Genomic DNA, 12,149 nt, shown 5'->3' on the forward strand with positions numbered 1-12,149 from the left:
TTAGCATTTGTCCAGCGTGCACCTGACCAGTAAACATGTTAGGTGTGCGTGCGTGCGTTCGCCTATATGTCTCTGTATATGTGTGTGTGTGTGCGTATAGGTGTGAGCATGTGTGTGCGTATTATTATTATTGTTAAGGTTAACCAACAAGTTAGTTAAATGCTTAAGCGCTTGCGTATATAGTTAATTACTTTTAAGTTAAGTGCGACAAATAGAAGCTACAGATGCTGCGCCTACTCCTCAGCAACTGCAATCGCAGCGATATGATCAGGTAACGCAGCCAAGTGGAGAGCAGCGGTACACTTGCTCCACACGCTCCTCACTTCACACACAGCCTTGCCCCAGACGCCCTCACCACGCCTCCCCTGCACCCGTCGTCCACTCCCCTCTCTAGCTGAAACGCGCGCGCGTTTCGTTTGATGATAAAGTTTTTGCCCTTTTTGCTGCTTGATTATGTCATCAAATGTTGTTTTTCTATCGTTGTTGCTGCTGCTACTGATGTTCCCTCATCGTCAACTCGTCGCTCTGGGTGCCCCGCCAGTCGGAGCCTGCTGCAGCATCTGCCGCAGTCGCCGCTCGGCACACGGCTCCAGAATGCCACCAGGCTGATGCGCCAGCATCAATGGGCCGGACCACGGCCGGCGGCCGCCAAAGTCCAGACGGCGCGCGCCTTGCTCTGGGGTGGCGGCTGTTTGGGCGTAGGCGTGGCAGCGCGCAGCTGGTGGACGAGTCGAGCGCTGGCCCACTGCGAGGGCAATCGGCTGGCCGGCGTCATACAGCACACGCTGCAGCAGGAGACGGACAAGAACTTTGACTGGAAGCGCCTGTGGTCATATCTGGAGCCGCACACCTGGGAGCTGATCGGTGCCATATTGGTAAGTGCTGCCGCTGCTCTCGCTGCAGTGCATCCGCTTGTCATCGCTGTCATTGCAGGCAGCCCTAATCGTGGCCTTCATAAACATCCGGATACCCAATCTGCTGGGGGATCTGGTCAATAGGCTGGCGCGCTACGCCAACACCTATGTGATGGACCCGATCAACAACTCCTTCGTGAAGGACGTCAGCAAGCCGGCCAGCAATCTGCTGAGTCTCTACATGCTCCAGTCGGGCTTCACCTTCGTCTACATCTATCTGCTGAGTCGCGTGGGCGAGCAGATGGCCGCGCGGATGCGCCAGGATCTGTTCAAGCAAATCGTGCTGCAGGACATCTCCTTCTTCGACGAGAACCGCACCGGTGAGCTGGTGAACCGCCTCACCGCCGACGTGCAGGACTTCAAGACCTCCTTCAAGCATTTCGTCGCCCACGGCCTGAGGAGCGGCGCCCAGCTGATCGGCGGCAGCGTCTCCCTGTTCATGATATCGCCCCACATGGCGGCCATCGCACTGGCCAGCGTGCCCTGCGTCGTCCTGTTCATGTCGTACCTGGGACGTAAGCTGCGCTCCCTCAGCAAAAGCTCGCAGGCGCAGGTGAGACGATGACGATGCAGAGAGTTGTCCTTATCAATATATATATATCTCTATATGTGATCCTCATTCCTTAGGCGGAACGCGCCACTGGCGTCTGCGAGGAGGCTCTGTCCAACATACGCACGGTGCGGTCCAGCGCCTGCGAGTACCGGGAGATGGAGCTCTTCGAGCAGGAGACGAACGAGGCGGCGCGTCTCGCCCAGGAGCTGGGCTACGGCATCGCCGTCTTCCAGGGCCTGACCAACTTCTTCCTGAACACCCTCGTCCTGTCGACGCTCTTCATGGGCGGCCACCTGATGTCCACAGAGAGCCTGACGCCGGGCGCTCTCATGGCCTTCCTGGTCGCCTCGCAGGGCGTCCAGCGCTCGCTCTCGCAGGGCTCCATCCTGCTGGGCACCATGATACGCGGCCTGACGGCGGGCAGCCGCGTCTTTGAGTTCCTCTCGCTGCAGCCCAAGGTGGAGCTGTTGCGCGGCTACATCATACCCGAGGAGCGGCTGCACGGCGAGATTCGCTTCGAGAACGTCTGCTTCGCCTATCCCATGCGACCGGATCATGTAAGTGGGCATAGCCTAAGCTGGAACTGATTCTGATAGGGAATTTTCTTGCCCCCTTTGCAGCTGGTGCTGAAGGACTTCAACCTGACGCTGCGACCCGGCCAGACGGTCGCCCTGGTCGGCGCCAGTGGCTCGGGCAAGTCCACCATCGCCGCTCTCCTCGAGCGCTTCTACGAACCTACCTCAGGCAACATCAAGCTGGACGGCTACAAGCTCTCCGACATCTCGCCCTATTGGCTGCGCGCCAATGTGCTGGGATTCATTGAGCAGCAGCCCATTCTCTTCGGCACCAGCATCCTGGAGAATGTGCGCTACGGCAAGCCGGACGCCAGTGAAACGGATGTCTACGATGCATCCAAGCTGGCGCAGTCGCACGACTTTGTCACCAGCCTGCCCGATGGCTATGCCACGCACGTGGGCGAGCGCGGCACCCAGCTGAGTGGTGGCCAGAGGCAGCGCATCGCCATCGCCCGGGCGCTGGTCAAGAATCCGCGCATTCTCATTCTGGACGAGGCGACGAGTGCGCTGGACGCCACCAGCGAGTCGGAGGTGCAAAAGGCCCTAGACACTGCCGTGCAGAATCGCACCACCCTAGTGATAGCACACAGGCTGTCCACGATACGCAATGCGGATCTGATTGTGGTCATGGATCAGGGACGCGTTGTGGAGGTGAGTCGAAAAACGATTCTGTTTACCTAGAAACATCTATATCTCTCTCTCTCTCCCTCTGCAGACGGGCAAGCATGATGAGCTGATGGCCAAGCGTGGCCTGTACTTTGAGCTAGTGCGTCAGCAGGAGCGGCGCGAGAACCAAGAGCAGATCCTTGACCAGGCACAGATCCTGGAGCCGGCAGTTAGCGAAAATTCCCCAACCGTCGAGACGACGACAAAGAATACAGTACAATAACATAACGACATATATATAGATATCTATCTATATAATTCCCCTGTACATACAATATTTTTTTAATTTATTTTATTGTTTGAGAGATTTACATTTAAATTAAAAAACATAAATCACAAATTCGATGAGATAAGTTAAATAGGCCGAACAATTGCTGTTCATGTTAAATAAAAACCAAAACGAAATACATTATTTTCGATGTACATAAAGCAAGTCTATTACAATTTGTCAGTTGTTGGAAAAATCTACAAAAAGAAATAGATAAAAAATTAAATTGAAAATTTAACTTTTTGAAAAACTAAGCTCGAGCTGCTATAGCGTCTGGTATTTCTATGGTATTTATCGCATTGTTTGTTTTGGTATTAACGGTCTTTGGGATTTTTGGATTGAGTCTAGCGCGGTCGCACTATACACACAACGCTAGTCTCATTTTGGTTTTTTTTTTTAAACAAATGCATTTGTTTTTTATTTTCGAACTGTGTGGAGTAATTGAAGTGGCCAAACGTTCAAACGCTTGTGGAAAATGGTGTGAGAACGCAATGCATCTAAATTTGCGATGTGCATTAGCCAACAGCAACAAAATATAAGATAAAATTATGTAAGTGTGTTAGTGTGTGTATTGTTTTGTATGTGCGCGCGCGTACATGTGTGTGTCATGTGTATAGTTTTGGCAGTAACAACTATTAGTAAGAATGCAACAACAACTTTAACAACAATAGCACAGGCTTTGCCATTTGCTAATGCTGATGTCGTTGTTCCCGTTCCCCCACACACATTTCGTTCAACATTTCAACTGTTTTTTGCGCGCGTGTGTGTGTACATGTGTATGTTTTTGTTTGTGTTTGTGCATTCGTCATATTATGTGTGTGTGTTTTTTTTGTTTTTCTTTTTAAATTATATGTGCATAACAACACAGCTGCGTCAGCTGCTACTGCTTGCTTCATTAGTTATATTAAGCACTGATACTGATGTTAAAAAGTCATGCAGTCATACGTTGGGCAAGAAAGAGTCAGTCACAACACCATTTCTCAGGGTCAATGCTGGCAATAACAATAGGTTGCCCACCCCCAAGCGCATTTGGAATTCCCATAGAGCTGCGCGCTACAGATCCATTGAACTAGTTCCGTGCGGTCACGTGATCTGCATAGATGCTGTGAATAGTGTGTGTCGATATTGTGTATTTGTGTAGATATTAATTCAATCTTCAATGTAATATGCCGGCTAAATGACATCATGCTCGGATTAGTTGATAAGTAGTTCGACTTGATTTGCACCCAGCTCCAGCGGCGCAGCTATGTGCAATGTGTGTTGTAGTAGTTCATTTGCAAAACCGGTTCAGTAAACAAAGGCTTGCCAGATCGTTGCACAAACAAACATTGCTCTCATCAACATCATTGTGCTCTCATATGCTCTCTCTCTCCCTCTTTCTTCTCTTCAACCAGCAAGCGACGCATACATACACACATCCACATTACTCACACACACATACATTTCCATGCATCAACAAAAAGAACAAGCACAACAACAGCGCACAGCAGTGGCGGCGTCAGCGGCGGCTGCGCTGCCAGCTTGCGCCAGTTGCCTCTGCCCGCTGATCGCCAACAATCACAACGATGAGCCGATAGTGATGGCACTCGGCCAGCAATGGCACTGCGATTGTTTTCGCTGCTCCGTTTGCGACTCCCACTTGCATAGCTGGTACTTTGAGCGTGAGAACTTGCTCTATTGCCGCGAGGATTATTATGCCCGTTTCGGCGATGCCTGTCAGCAGTGTACGGCGGTTATAACGGGGCCCGTAATGGTTGCCGGCGAGCATAAATTTCATCCGGAATGCTTCTGCTGTGCCGCCTGCGGCTCATTCATTGGCGAGGGCGAATCGTACGCCTTGGTCGAACGCTCCAAGCTCTATTGCGGCCTGTGCTATGGCAAATGCCTACCCCTCGATGCTCGTGCACGTATCACAAATGCGGGCAAGCCAATGCACTCCATACGCCTGGTGGAGATACCCAAGGATGCGACGCCCGGCCTGCGTGTGGACGGTGGAGCCTTGGACGATGGTTGTCCCACAGTGCGGATAACCGAGTAAGTAGCCAACCAAATTAAAAATGGCTAAACAACGTATAACTTACGTATCTAGTAGAATATACAATAGAATAACACGAGATTTAAATACTAATAAAATATTGTTTAAAACTAAAAGCTATACTTATATAAATAGCAAATGATCAAAGATCATATAGTTCAAATAATAGACAAAAATATTTATGATAACACAAATTAGTTATGGTAGTTAAATACGCATTAAAAATGAGCTTGGAATACTACTACTACTACTAAAAATACTTTAAATACAACAGCTGGTATATAAGTTATATTAAGCAAAAGCTTTCAATGACAATTAATCCGAAAGCTTTTTTCTAAAATACTAAAAAAAAACTAATAAAATGCAGGAGACTAGCAGAAACTTAAAAAAAAAAAAAAAAAAAAAAAAAAAAATACTAATAATAAAATTCATATTTAGAAAATAGCTAAATGACTTCAAATTAATTTATTTTATAGCATTTTATACCTTGAACCCATTGAATATGGGAAATCAGGGTATAAAGGGTTTGCTTAGTTGCAAATGTTTAGATAGTATTATTATTATATGTATTATGCATTAGTTAGTATCTAAAGAGTATTTCTTGCATGTTTGTATGTGGGGAAAAGTCTTAAGAATGAAACTATGTAAAATCTCAAAAAATAAATGTGCTTAATATAGAAGCATATTATTGTCGTAAAAGCTTGATTTAGCTGATACTATTATCATACATACTAGAAACTACAATTTTTGGGAAAAGCTCTATCAATAATTTGCTTCTATGCTAAAAATTAATCAAAATCAATAAGCTCTAACAGTAAAGTAGTTTATGTGCTCATTAAGAGCTTTTTTAAGGAAAGCATTTAAAGCAGCTTTCGCTACAAAAGCTCTAATGTGCTTTGGGCAGAACAAGAAAAAGCTGCTTTGAATGCTTCCACTTGAACTATTAATTTGTAATTGAAATTTCTTAGCAATATTTTAATGCCTGGTGTTGGTTTTATTTTCCTACTCTCTCTCTCTCTCTCTCTCTCTCACTCTCTCGCTCTGTTTGTGCGTGTCTCTGTCTCTTTTTTAATTACACTGTGTCACGCTTATCAAGCTTAATTTGTAAATTTTACGGTCGCATGGGCAAATACGCCTTCTCCCTGCTCACCTCGGTGGCGGATCGTTGTTGTGCTTCATATATGTAGGTAAACCAAGAACCCCAACATATCCAAAATCCTCAAGAATATCCTTGAAAGCTCATTGATCCAATAATTTGTGCGCATGCTTTTCAGGATCGATGTGAATCTCACGAATTTGCATATCGGCGATCGGATTCTGGAGGTGAATGGCACGCCCGTCAGCAACTCGTCTGTGGATCAGATCGACAAGCTGATACGCAGCAATGAGAAGATGCTGCAGCTAACGGTGGAGCACGATCCGGTGCAGGTGTGTCGCAGCTGCAGCCAGGCGGACATTCAGCGCGCCAGCTCCGCCTCGACTCTGATCCTGCCGCTGAGCACGTCTGCGTCCAGTGTTGAGGTCGGTGGGCGTGGCCGTGAGCGACTGTACAAGGCAGCGGCCACCGAGCCCAGCGGCAAGATGCGCAAGATGCGACAGCAAACGTTGCAAACCAGCAAATCAGTGCAGCAAACGACGGGGCAGCAGCAGCAGCAGCAGCAGCAGCAACATCCAGCGGAGCAACTGTCGTCGCAGCTGAAGGAGAAGGAGCGCTGCTCGAGCCTCTCGAAACTGCTGGACGAACAGCACACGGCACAGCAGCACTCGGCGCATCCGCAGCTATACGATTTGTCGCGCACGCAGAGCTGTCGCGTCGTCCAGAAGCCGCAGCGCATCTTTCGCGCCTCCGATCTGGTGATGGGCGAGAAGCTGGGCGAGGGCTTCTTTGGCAAGGTGTTTAAGGTAACGCATCGGCTCACCGGCGAGCTGATGGTCCTCAAGGAGCTGCATCGCGCCGACGAGGAGGCGCAGCGCAATTTCATCAAGGAGGTAGCCGTGCTGCGGCTGCTCGACCATCGGCATGTGCTCAAGTTCATCGGCGTGCTCTACAAGGACAAGAAGCTGCACATGGTCACGGAGTATGTGGCCGGCGGCTGCCTCAAGGAGCTGATCCACGACTCGAGTCGCGTGCTCAGCTGGTCGCAGCGCGTCTGCCTGGCCAGAGACATCGCCTGCGGCATGAGCTATCTGCATTCGATGAACATCATCCATCGTGATCTCAATTCAATGAATTGTCTCGTGCGCGAGGATCAATCGGTGATCGTTGCCGACTTTGGTCTGGCGCGCAGTGTCGATGCACCGCGCCTGCCCGGCGCTGGCGCTGCCACCGGTGCCGGTGCCGGTGTCGGTGCCGGCTCTGCCGCCAGCTCCAATTCGGGCTCCATCGATGCCAGTGCCATGTCGCCCAGCGGCACGCTGCGGCGCAGCAAGAGCCGACAGCGCCGGCAGCGCTACACAGTGGTGGGCAATCCCTATTGGATGGCGCCCGAAATGATGAAGGGCCTCAAGTACGATGAGAAAGTCGATGTCTTCTCCTTTGGCATCATGCTCTGCGAGGTGAGTCAATATCGATATAACGATATATCGAAGATGCTCTCCATACATTAGCCAATAATAATTCTGCCCTCTCTCTCTCTCTCTCTCTTGCTCTCTCCTCCCAGATAATTGGCCGTGTGGAAGCCGATCCGGATTATATGCCACGCAACTCGGATTTCAGTCTGAACCAGCAGGAGTTTCGCGAAAAGTTCTGCGCCCAGTGCCCGGAGGCGTTCGTCAAGGTGGCCTTTGTCTGCTGTGATCTGAATCCGGATATGCGTCCATGCTTTGAGACGTTGTACGTGTGGCTGGAGCAGCTGCGACAGCACCTGGACGCACAGCAACAGCCGCCGGCGCGTCTGCTGCACGAAATCGAGAACTTTCAGGATAGCTACATCAGTTCGGAGGATGCGCTGTCGCCGACATCGCAGCGCAGCCTCGACAATCTAACGATGGCCGAGACAGACAGACCACAGCAGCAGCAGCAGCAGCAGCTCCTGCAGCAGGAGCAGCAACAGCAGGAGCAGCAGCAACAGCAGCAGCAGGAGCAGCAACAACAGCAGAAGCAAACGGTGCAAGCCAATGAGGTGGAGGAGAAGGAGAATGTGGAGAACGTCGTAATGCGCACCCATGACATACCCAAGTCGCCGCATTTGGGCAAGGATTTCTCGCCGAGTGGCGAACGGCTGCGCGACAGCATGCGGGCGCGTCGCCGGCAGCGTTTCCTGGGCGCCCAGCCGCAGCTGCGTGGCTTGACGCCGGAGACGACATCCACGGAGCGGGCGCTGAAGCAGGCGCTGAAGAAATGCCGTCCATTTGGCGAGAAGGGCTACCTGGTGGACCTGCGTCCCGGTGCGGAGCTGCAGCTGAACGATGTGCGGGACTTGAATAACTATTCCGACGTCGACTCCAGCTGCGATACGAGTCTCAACTACCACGAGGTGAATGTGACGCCAACGCCGACACCGACGCCGCCGCCGCCGCCAGTGGCGCCAATGGCGCCGCCCACACCGCCGCCGCTGCCCGCCACGCTCGTGCATCAGTTGGCCTTCGAGGATATGCGCACGCGTCTGCATCAGTGCCGCAGCAAGTTCGAGCACCTGGAGGAGGCGAATCGCCGCAACTTCAGCCAGTCGCAGCACTCGATGCGCCACTTCTTCAAGACGCCGCCGGTGGCATTGAAAATGTTCCAGCGGCTCGAGCACGAGGCATCGCTGAATGGCAGCAGCAGCAGCAGCAGCTCAACGACAGCTGCAGCCGCAGCAGCAGCGAAGCAACGCAGCACTCAGCGCATCAATCAGACGCCCATCTTTGGGCGGCGCCAGCTGCCGGCAGAGCAGCCACGGCTGCAGCACGCCGGCTCCTTCGAGCAGCTGGTGACGGCAGCGAAGCCAGCAACTGTTGCCAAGCGCAGCAAAGCAGCCGAACAGCCGGCCACAGCAGGAGCAGCAGCAGGAGTAGCAGGAGCAGCACCGTCAACACCAACAGCAGCAGCAGCAACAACAACAACAACGACAACTGCAGCAACCTCAGCGGATTGCCTGGCCAAGAAGCACAAGCTGACGCTGCCGCTCTCAGCCACTTGGCAGCGCCGCGCCGCTCAGCCCATCAGCAAAGCCACAAAGCCACCAAAATCAACAACAGCCATAAACAGCCACAACAACAGCAACACCAACAACAACAACAACAACAGCAGCAACAACAGCAATGGCGCCTCGCCCACTCGCCACCGACCGGGCTCACCGGGCAAACATCTCGCCCAGCGTCACACAGCAGCGACGGCACAGCGCCAGAGCCACAATCACGGTAAATCCCATAGAGCAAGCCAATCCAAAGCGGATGACCCTTTGATTGCCACGCTAGAGCCAGGCCAATTGAATGGAGCCGACAGCGAGTACCACGAGACCACATAGACCTCTTAATAGAATGTATTCCACATAACTTGAGCAACTGAGCCTCCCACAGAGCTTAAAGCTTTCCATTGAGCTTAGCTAAAAGCTAGTTAGCCAGCTATTTACTTCCTAGATTCAGTCTATGTTGAATATCTCAGTATGCCAACATCTCTATGGCTCAAGAAATTCATATGATCTCAGAACAAAATCTGTGCTCTTGGAATTCGCTTGAACTGAGAGCAAGCTGAAAGCTTAGTTGTGGATAACTGTAGGAATATATACATATATATATATATATATATATTCCCAGTTTACCATAAAACCTCCATATATTATGTATGCATGGTAGAGACCCTCATAGCTCGAGAGCTACATACATATTTCTCTTCTCAGACTCAATGATCTCAAGCTTTTCACTCAGAATTTACCACGAACATAGAGCTTCACGCTTTGAGCTGAGTGCTTGAACGAATCTGTAGTTCTTTATATATGTATATACGCATAGGGAATTATTTATAGCATAAGGATGTAGATTCTACCTCATCTTCACTACATAGCTTCATATCCTGCCATCATATCATTTTGTATCCCATACAAAAACAACAATTTTTCGCTTAGGACTGACAAATACTTAGATTATCAAAAGTCTTCGCAGTTATTGAGGAACTATAGAGTAGTAAGCATGAACAGCTATAGCAGAACATAGACATTTTTCTAATTTCAAGCGTATTTCGAAATTCCGCTTAACAGTCTCATAAAAGTCTATTTAAACCAGATCGAAAAGGCAAATGAATGTCAGATTGAACAGAAGGCATTACTAAGAGTGCCTATATAGAATGATTCAGCCAACTGCAGATAAACAGACCTAATATAACAGAGTATTACTAGTTCCAGGAAAACGCAACTGAAAGATTACAGACTGAATGGATCAAGAAGCTTTTGTGTCAAGCCAGAAACACATAGAATTTCATATAACAGCTTTCAATTCAATTATAACAGTTTGCCATCAACGATTACTAATAAATCTGTCACATAGCCGTAGATCCATCCATATCCATGCATATAGTCCATCTGTATCTAAATCTTGGCATCTTCTTCTTATCCGCACAGTCTCGTCTGCTCCCCAGCAGCTGTCGAAGAGCACCCGCCTCAGCATTCTCAGTCCGGAGAAGGTGCATCGCCTGGGCGCTCGACTCACTGACCAGAAGCAGAAGCTGCGCGAGGAGGCGGCAGCAGCAGCAGCTGCAGCGCTAACGGGCAACAGCAATGGCCACGCCCACGGCCACGGCCATGGACATGGACACGGTCGAGCGGTGGTTGGTGGAACGGCGGCGGCGGGCAACAGCGTGAATGTGGATCGTCGACGTCGAGCACCGCCGCCGCCGCCAGTGCGAACGCACTTTAATACGCGCTGTTAACTGTTATACACGTGTGCTGAGTGGGCGTTAGCTTGCAAGCAATACAAAACTGTTATACACCATGGCTGTTATACACCAGTAGTGCAGAAATTTATTAAAAAAAAAAACAGAAAACTGTTATACACCTCGGCTGCTATACACCAGAACAGTACCAGAACAATGGCAACTATACGCATCAACATTCAAGCACATTGAAGAGCCCACAATTACCATAAACCGAAACTGTTATATACAACAGCAATAGCAGCTACAACTTTTAAATTCCGCTTTCAGTTGCTGTTATACTCAATATGTACCCGCTAGAGACAGCAACACCAACTCATTCCAACAACTGTTATACGCAGCTATGATGGCCTATCAATGGGCCACTAATGTGTTATACATACCAACATCAGCAGGAGCAGCAGCAGCAAATCACCAGAACATCATTTCCACAAACTGTTATACACGACATTCCACAGTTGCAAACATTCCCACATGCATTGCATCGATAACACGAAAGCAAATTAAAAAAAAAAAAGAAAATCAAAACGAGTAATCGAAATCGAAGCAGACGAAACTGAAAACAAAACGAAGCGAAACGAAGAGAACGAAAGAGAGAGAGAGATGAAGTAAAAGGCACCCAAGGGTGCTAAAGACAGTGAAGGAGAGATAGAGAGTGAACGAGTGTCGAAGCTTGCCCCGATAACTGTGCAACTAATCCAGAACTGTTATACAGCTTGAATAGCATAGCAGCCGCAGCTATAACAATATAACAATGAATAACATATATACACAATATAACAGTAATGCTCAATATATATATATACACTTTTTTTTATATATAACAACTGTTATACAGCATTAGTATTCTATTTTTTTGTTCAAATAATCCAATATATATATATTTATAATTTTTTTTTTACCTATATATAACTTGTATAGATTTATATCTCTGTATACATTTAAGATTAAGTGCCTGTTAAAGTGAATAATCTGAAGATGTTGCAATATTTACAAAAACAAAATAACGTTGTATAAGTTTACAGGGTATTCGAATTAACAAAAGTTCCCCAAAATATATAGATATATATATATAAAAATAATAAAAATAAAAAAAAACATAAAAAAAATTTATGGGAAATCCAATAACGAAAACGAATCGAAAAGAGATGGAATGAGAGAAACTAGTGCCATGTGCCCACCAAGCGCGAAAGAGATAACAACAGAGAAAGCAGACAAAGAAGAAGAACCAACTGGTATATAGTATATGAGTAGAGATCTCTGTTAGGTTGGGTCAAAATGCTGACAAGT

At 48.6% G+C, this 12,149-nt stretch overlaps 3 protein-coding genes across 6 annotated transcripts in view; 2 read left to right on the forward strand and 1 right to left on the reverse strand.

Annotated features, from left to right (window-relative positions):
• The window catches only part of LOC108658056 (endoplasmic reticulum GDP-fucose transporter), a 178,213-nt gene that overhangs the window by 1,529 nt on the left and 164,535 nt on the right, over positions 1-12,149 (reverse strand). The window lies entirely within an intron of this gene.
• Positions 71-3,152, forward strand: LOC108656734 (mitochondrial potassium channel ATP-binding subunit). The gene is made up of 6 exons (XM_018108983.3): positions 71-271; positions 542-875; positions 934-1,467; positions 1,542-2,024; positions 2,088-2,693; positions 2,758-3,152. Exons 1-6 carry the CDS (start codon positions 225-227, stop codon positions 2,929-2,931), a joined length of 2,178 nt encoding a protein of 725 aa, XP_017964472.1. The 5' UTR covers positions 71-224; the 3' UTR covers positions 2,932-3,152.
• Positions 3,194-11,968, forward strand: LIMK1 (LIM domain kinase 1). 4 transcript variants are annotated; one of them, XM_030388650.2, is made up of 6 exons: positions 3,194-3,526; positions 4,371-5,010; positions 6,108-6,194; positions 6,286-7,567; positions 7,672-9,352; positions 10,549-11,968. In XM_030388650.2, exons 2-6 carry the CDS (start codon positions 4,424-4,426, stop codon positions 10,854-10,856), a joined length of 3,945 nt encoding a protein of 1,314 aa, XP_030244510.1. In that variant the 5' UTR covers positions 3,194-3,526; positions 4,371-4,423; the 3' UTR covers positions 10,857-11,968. The 4 variants fall into 4 exon arrangements, with proteins under 4 accessions (XP_030244510.1, XP_030244513.1, XP_030244515.1 ...); XM_030388653.2 differs by lacking the exon at positions 6,108-6,194; XM_030388655.2 differs by lacking the exons at positions 4,371-5,010; positions 6,108-6,194.

This window comes from Drosophila navojoa, chromosome X, assembly GCF_054131105.1.
Source record: "Drosophila navojoa isolate 15081-1374.11 chromosome X, UAZ_NAV_1.0, whole genome shotgun sequence".
NCBI classification, from domain to species: Eukaryota; Metazoa; Arthropoda; class Insecta; order Diptera; family Drosophilidae; genus Drosophila; species Drosophila navojoa.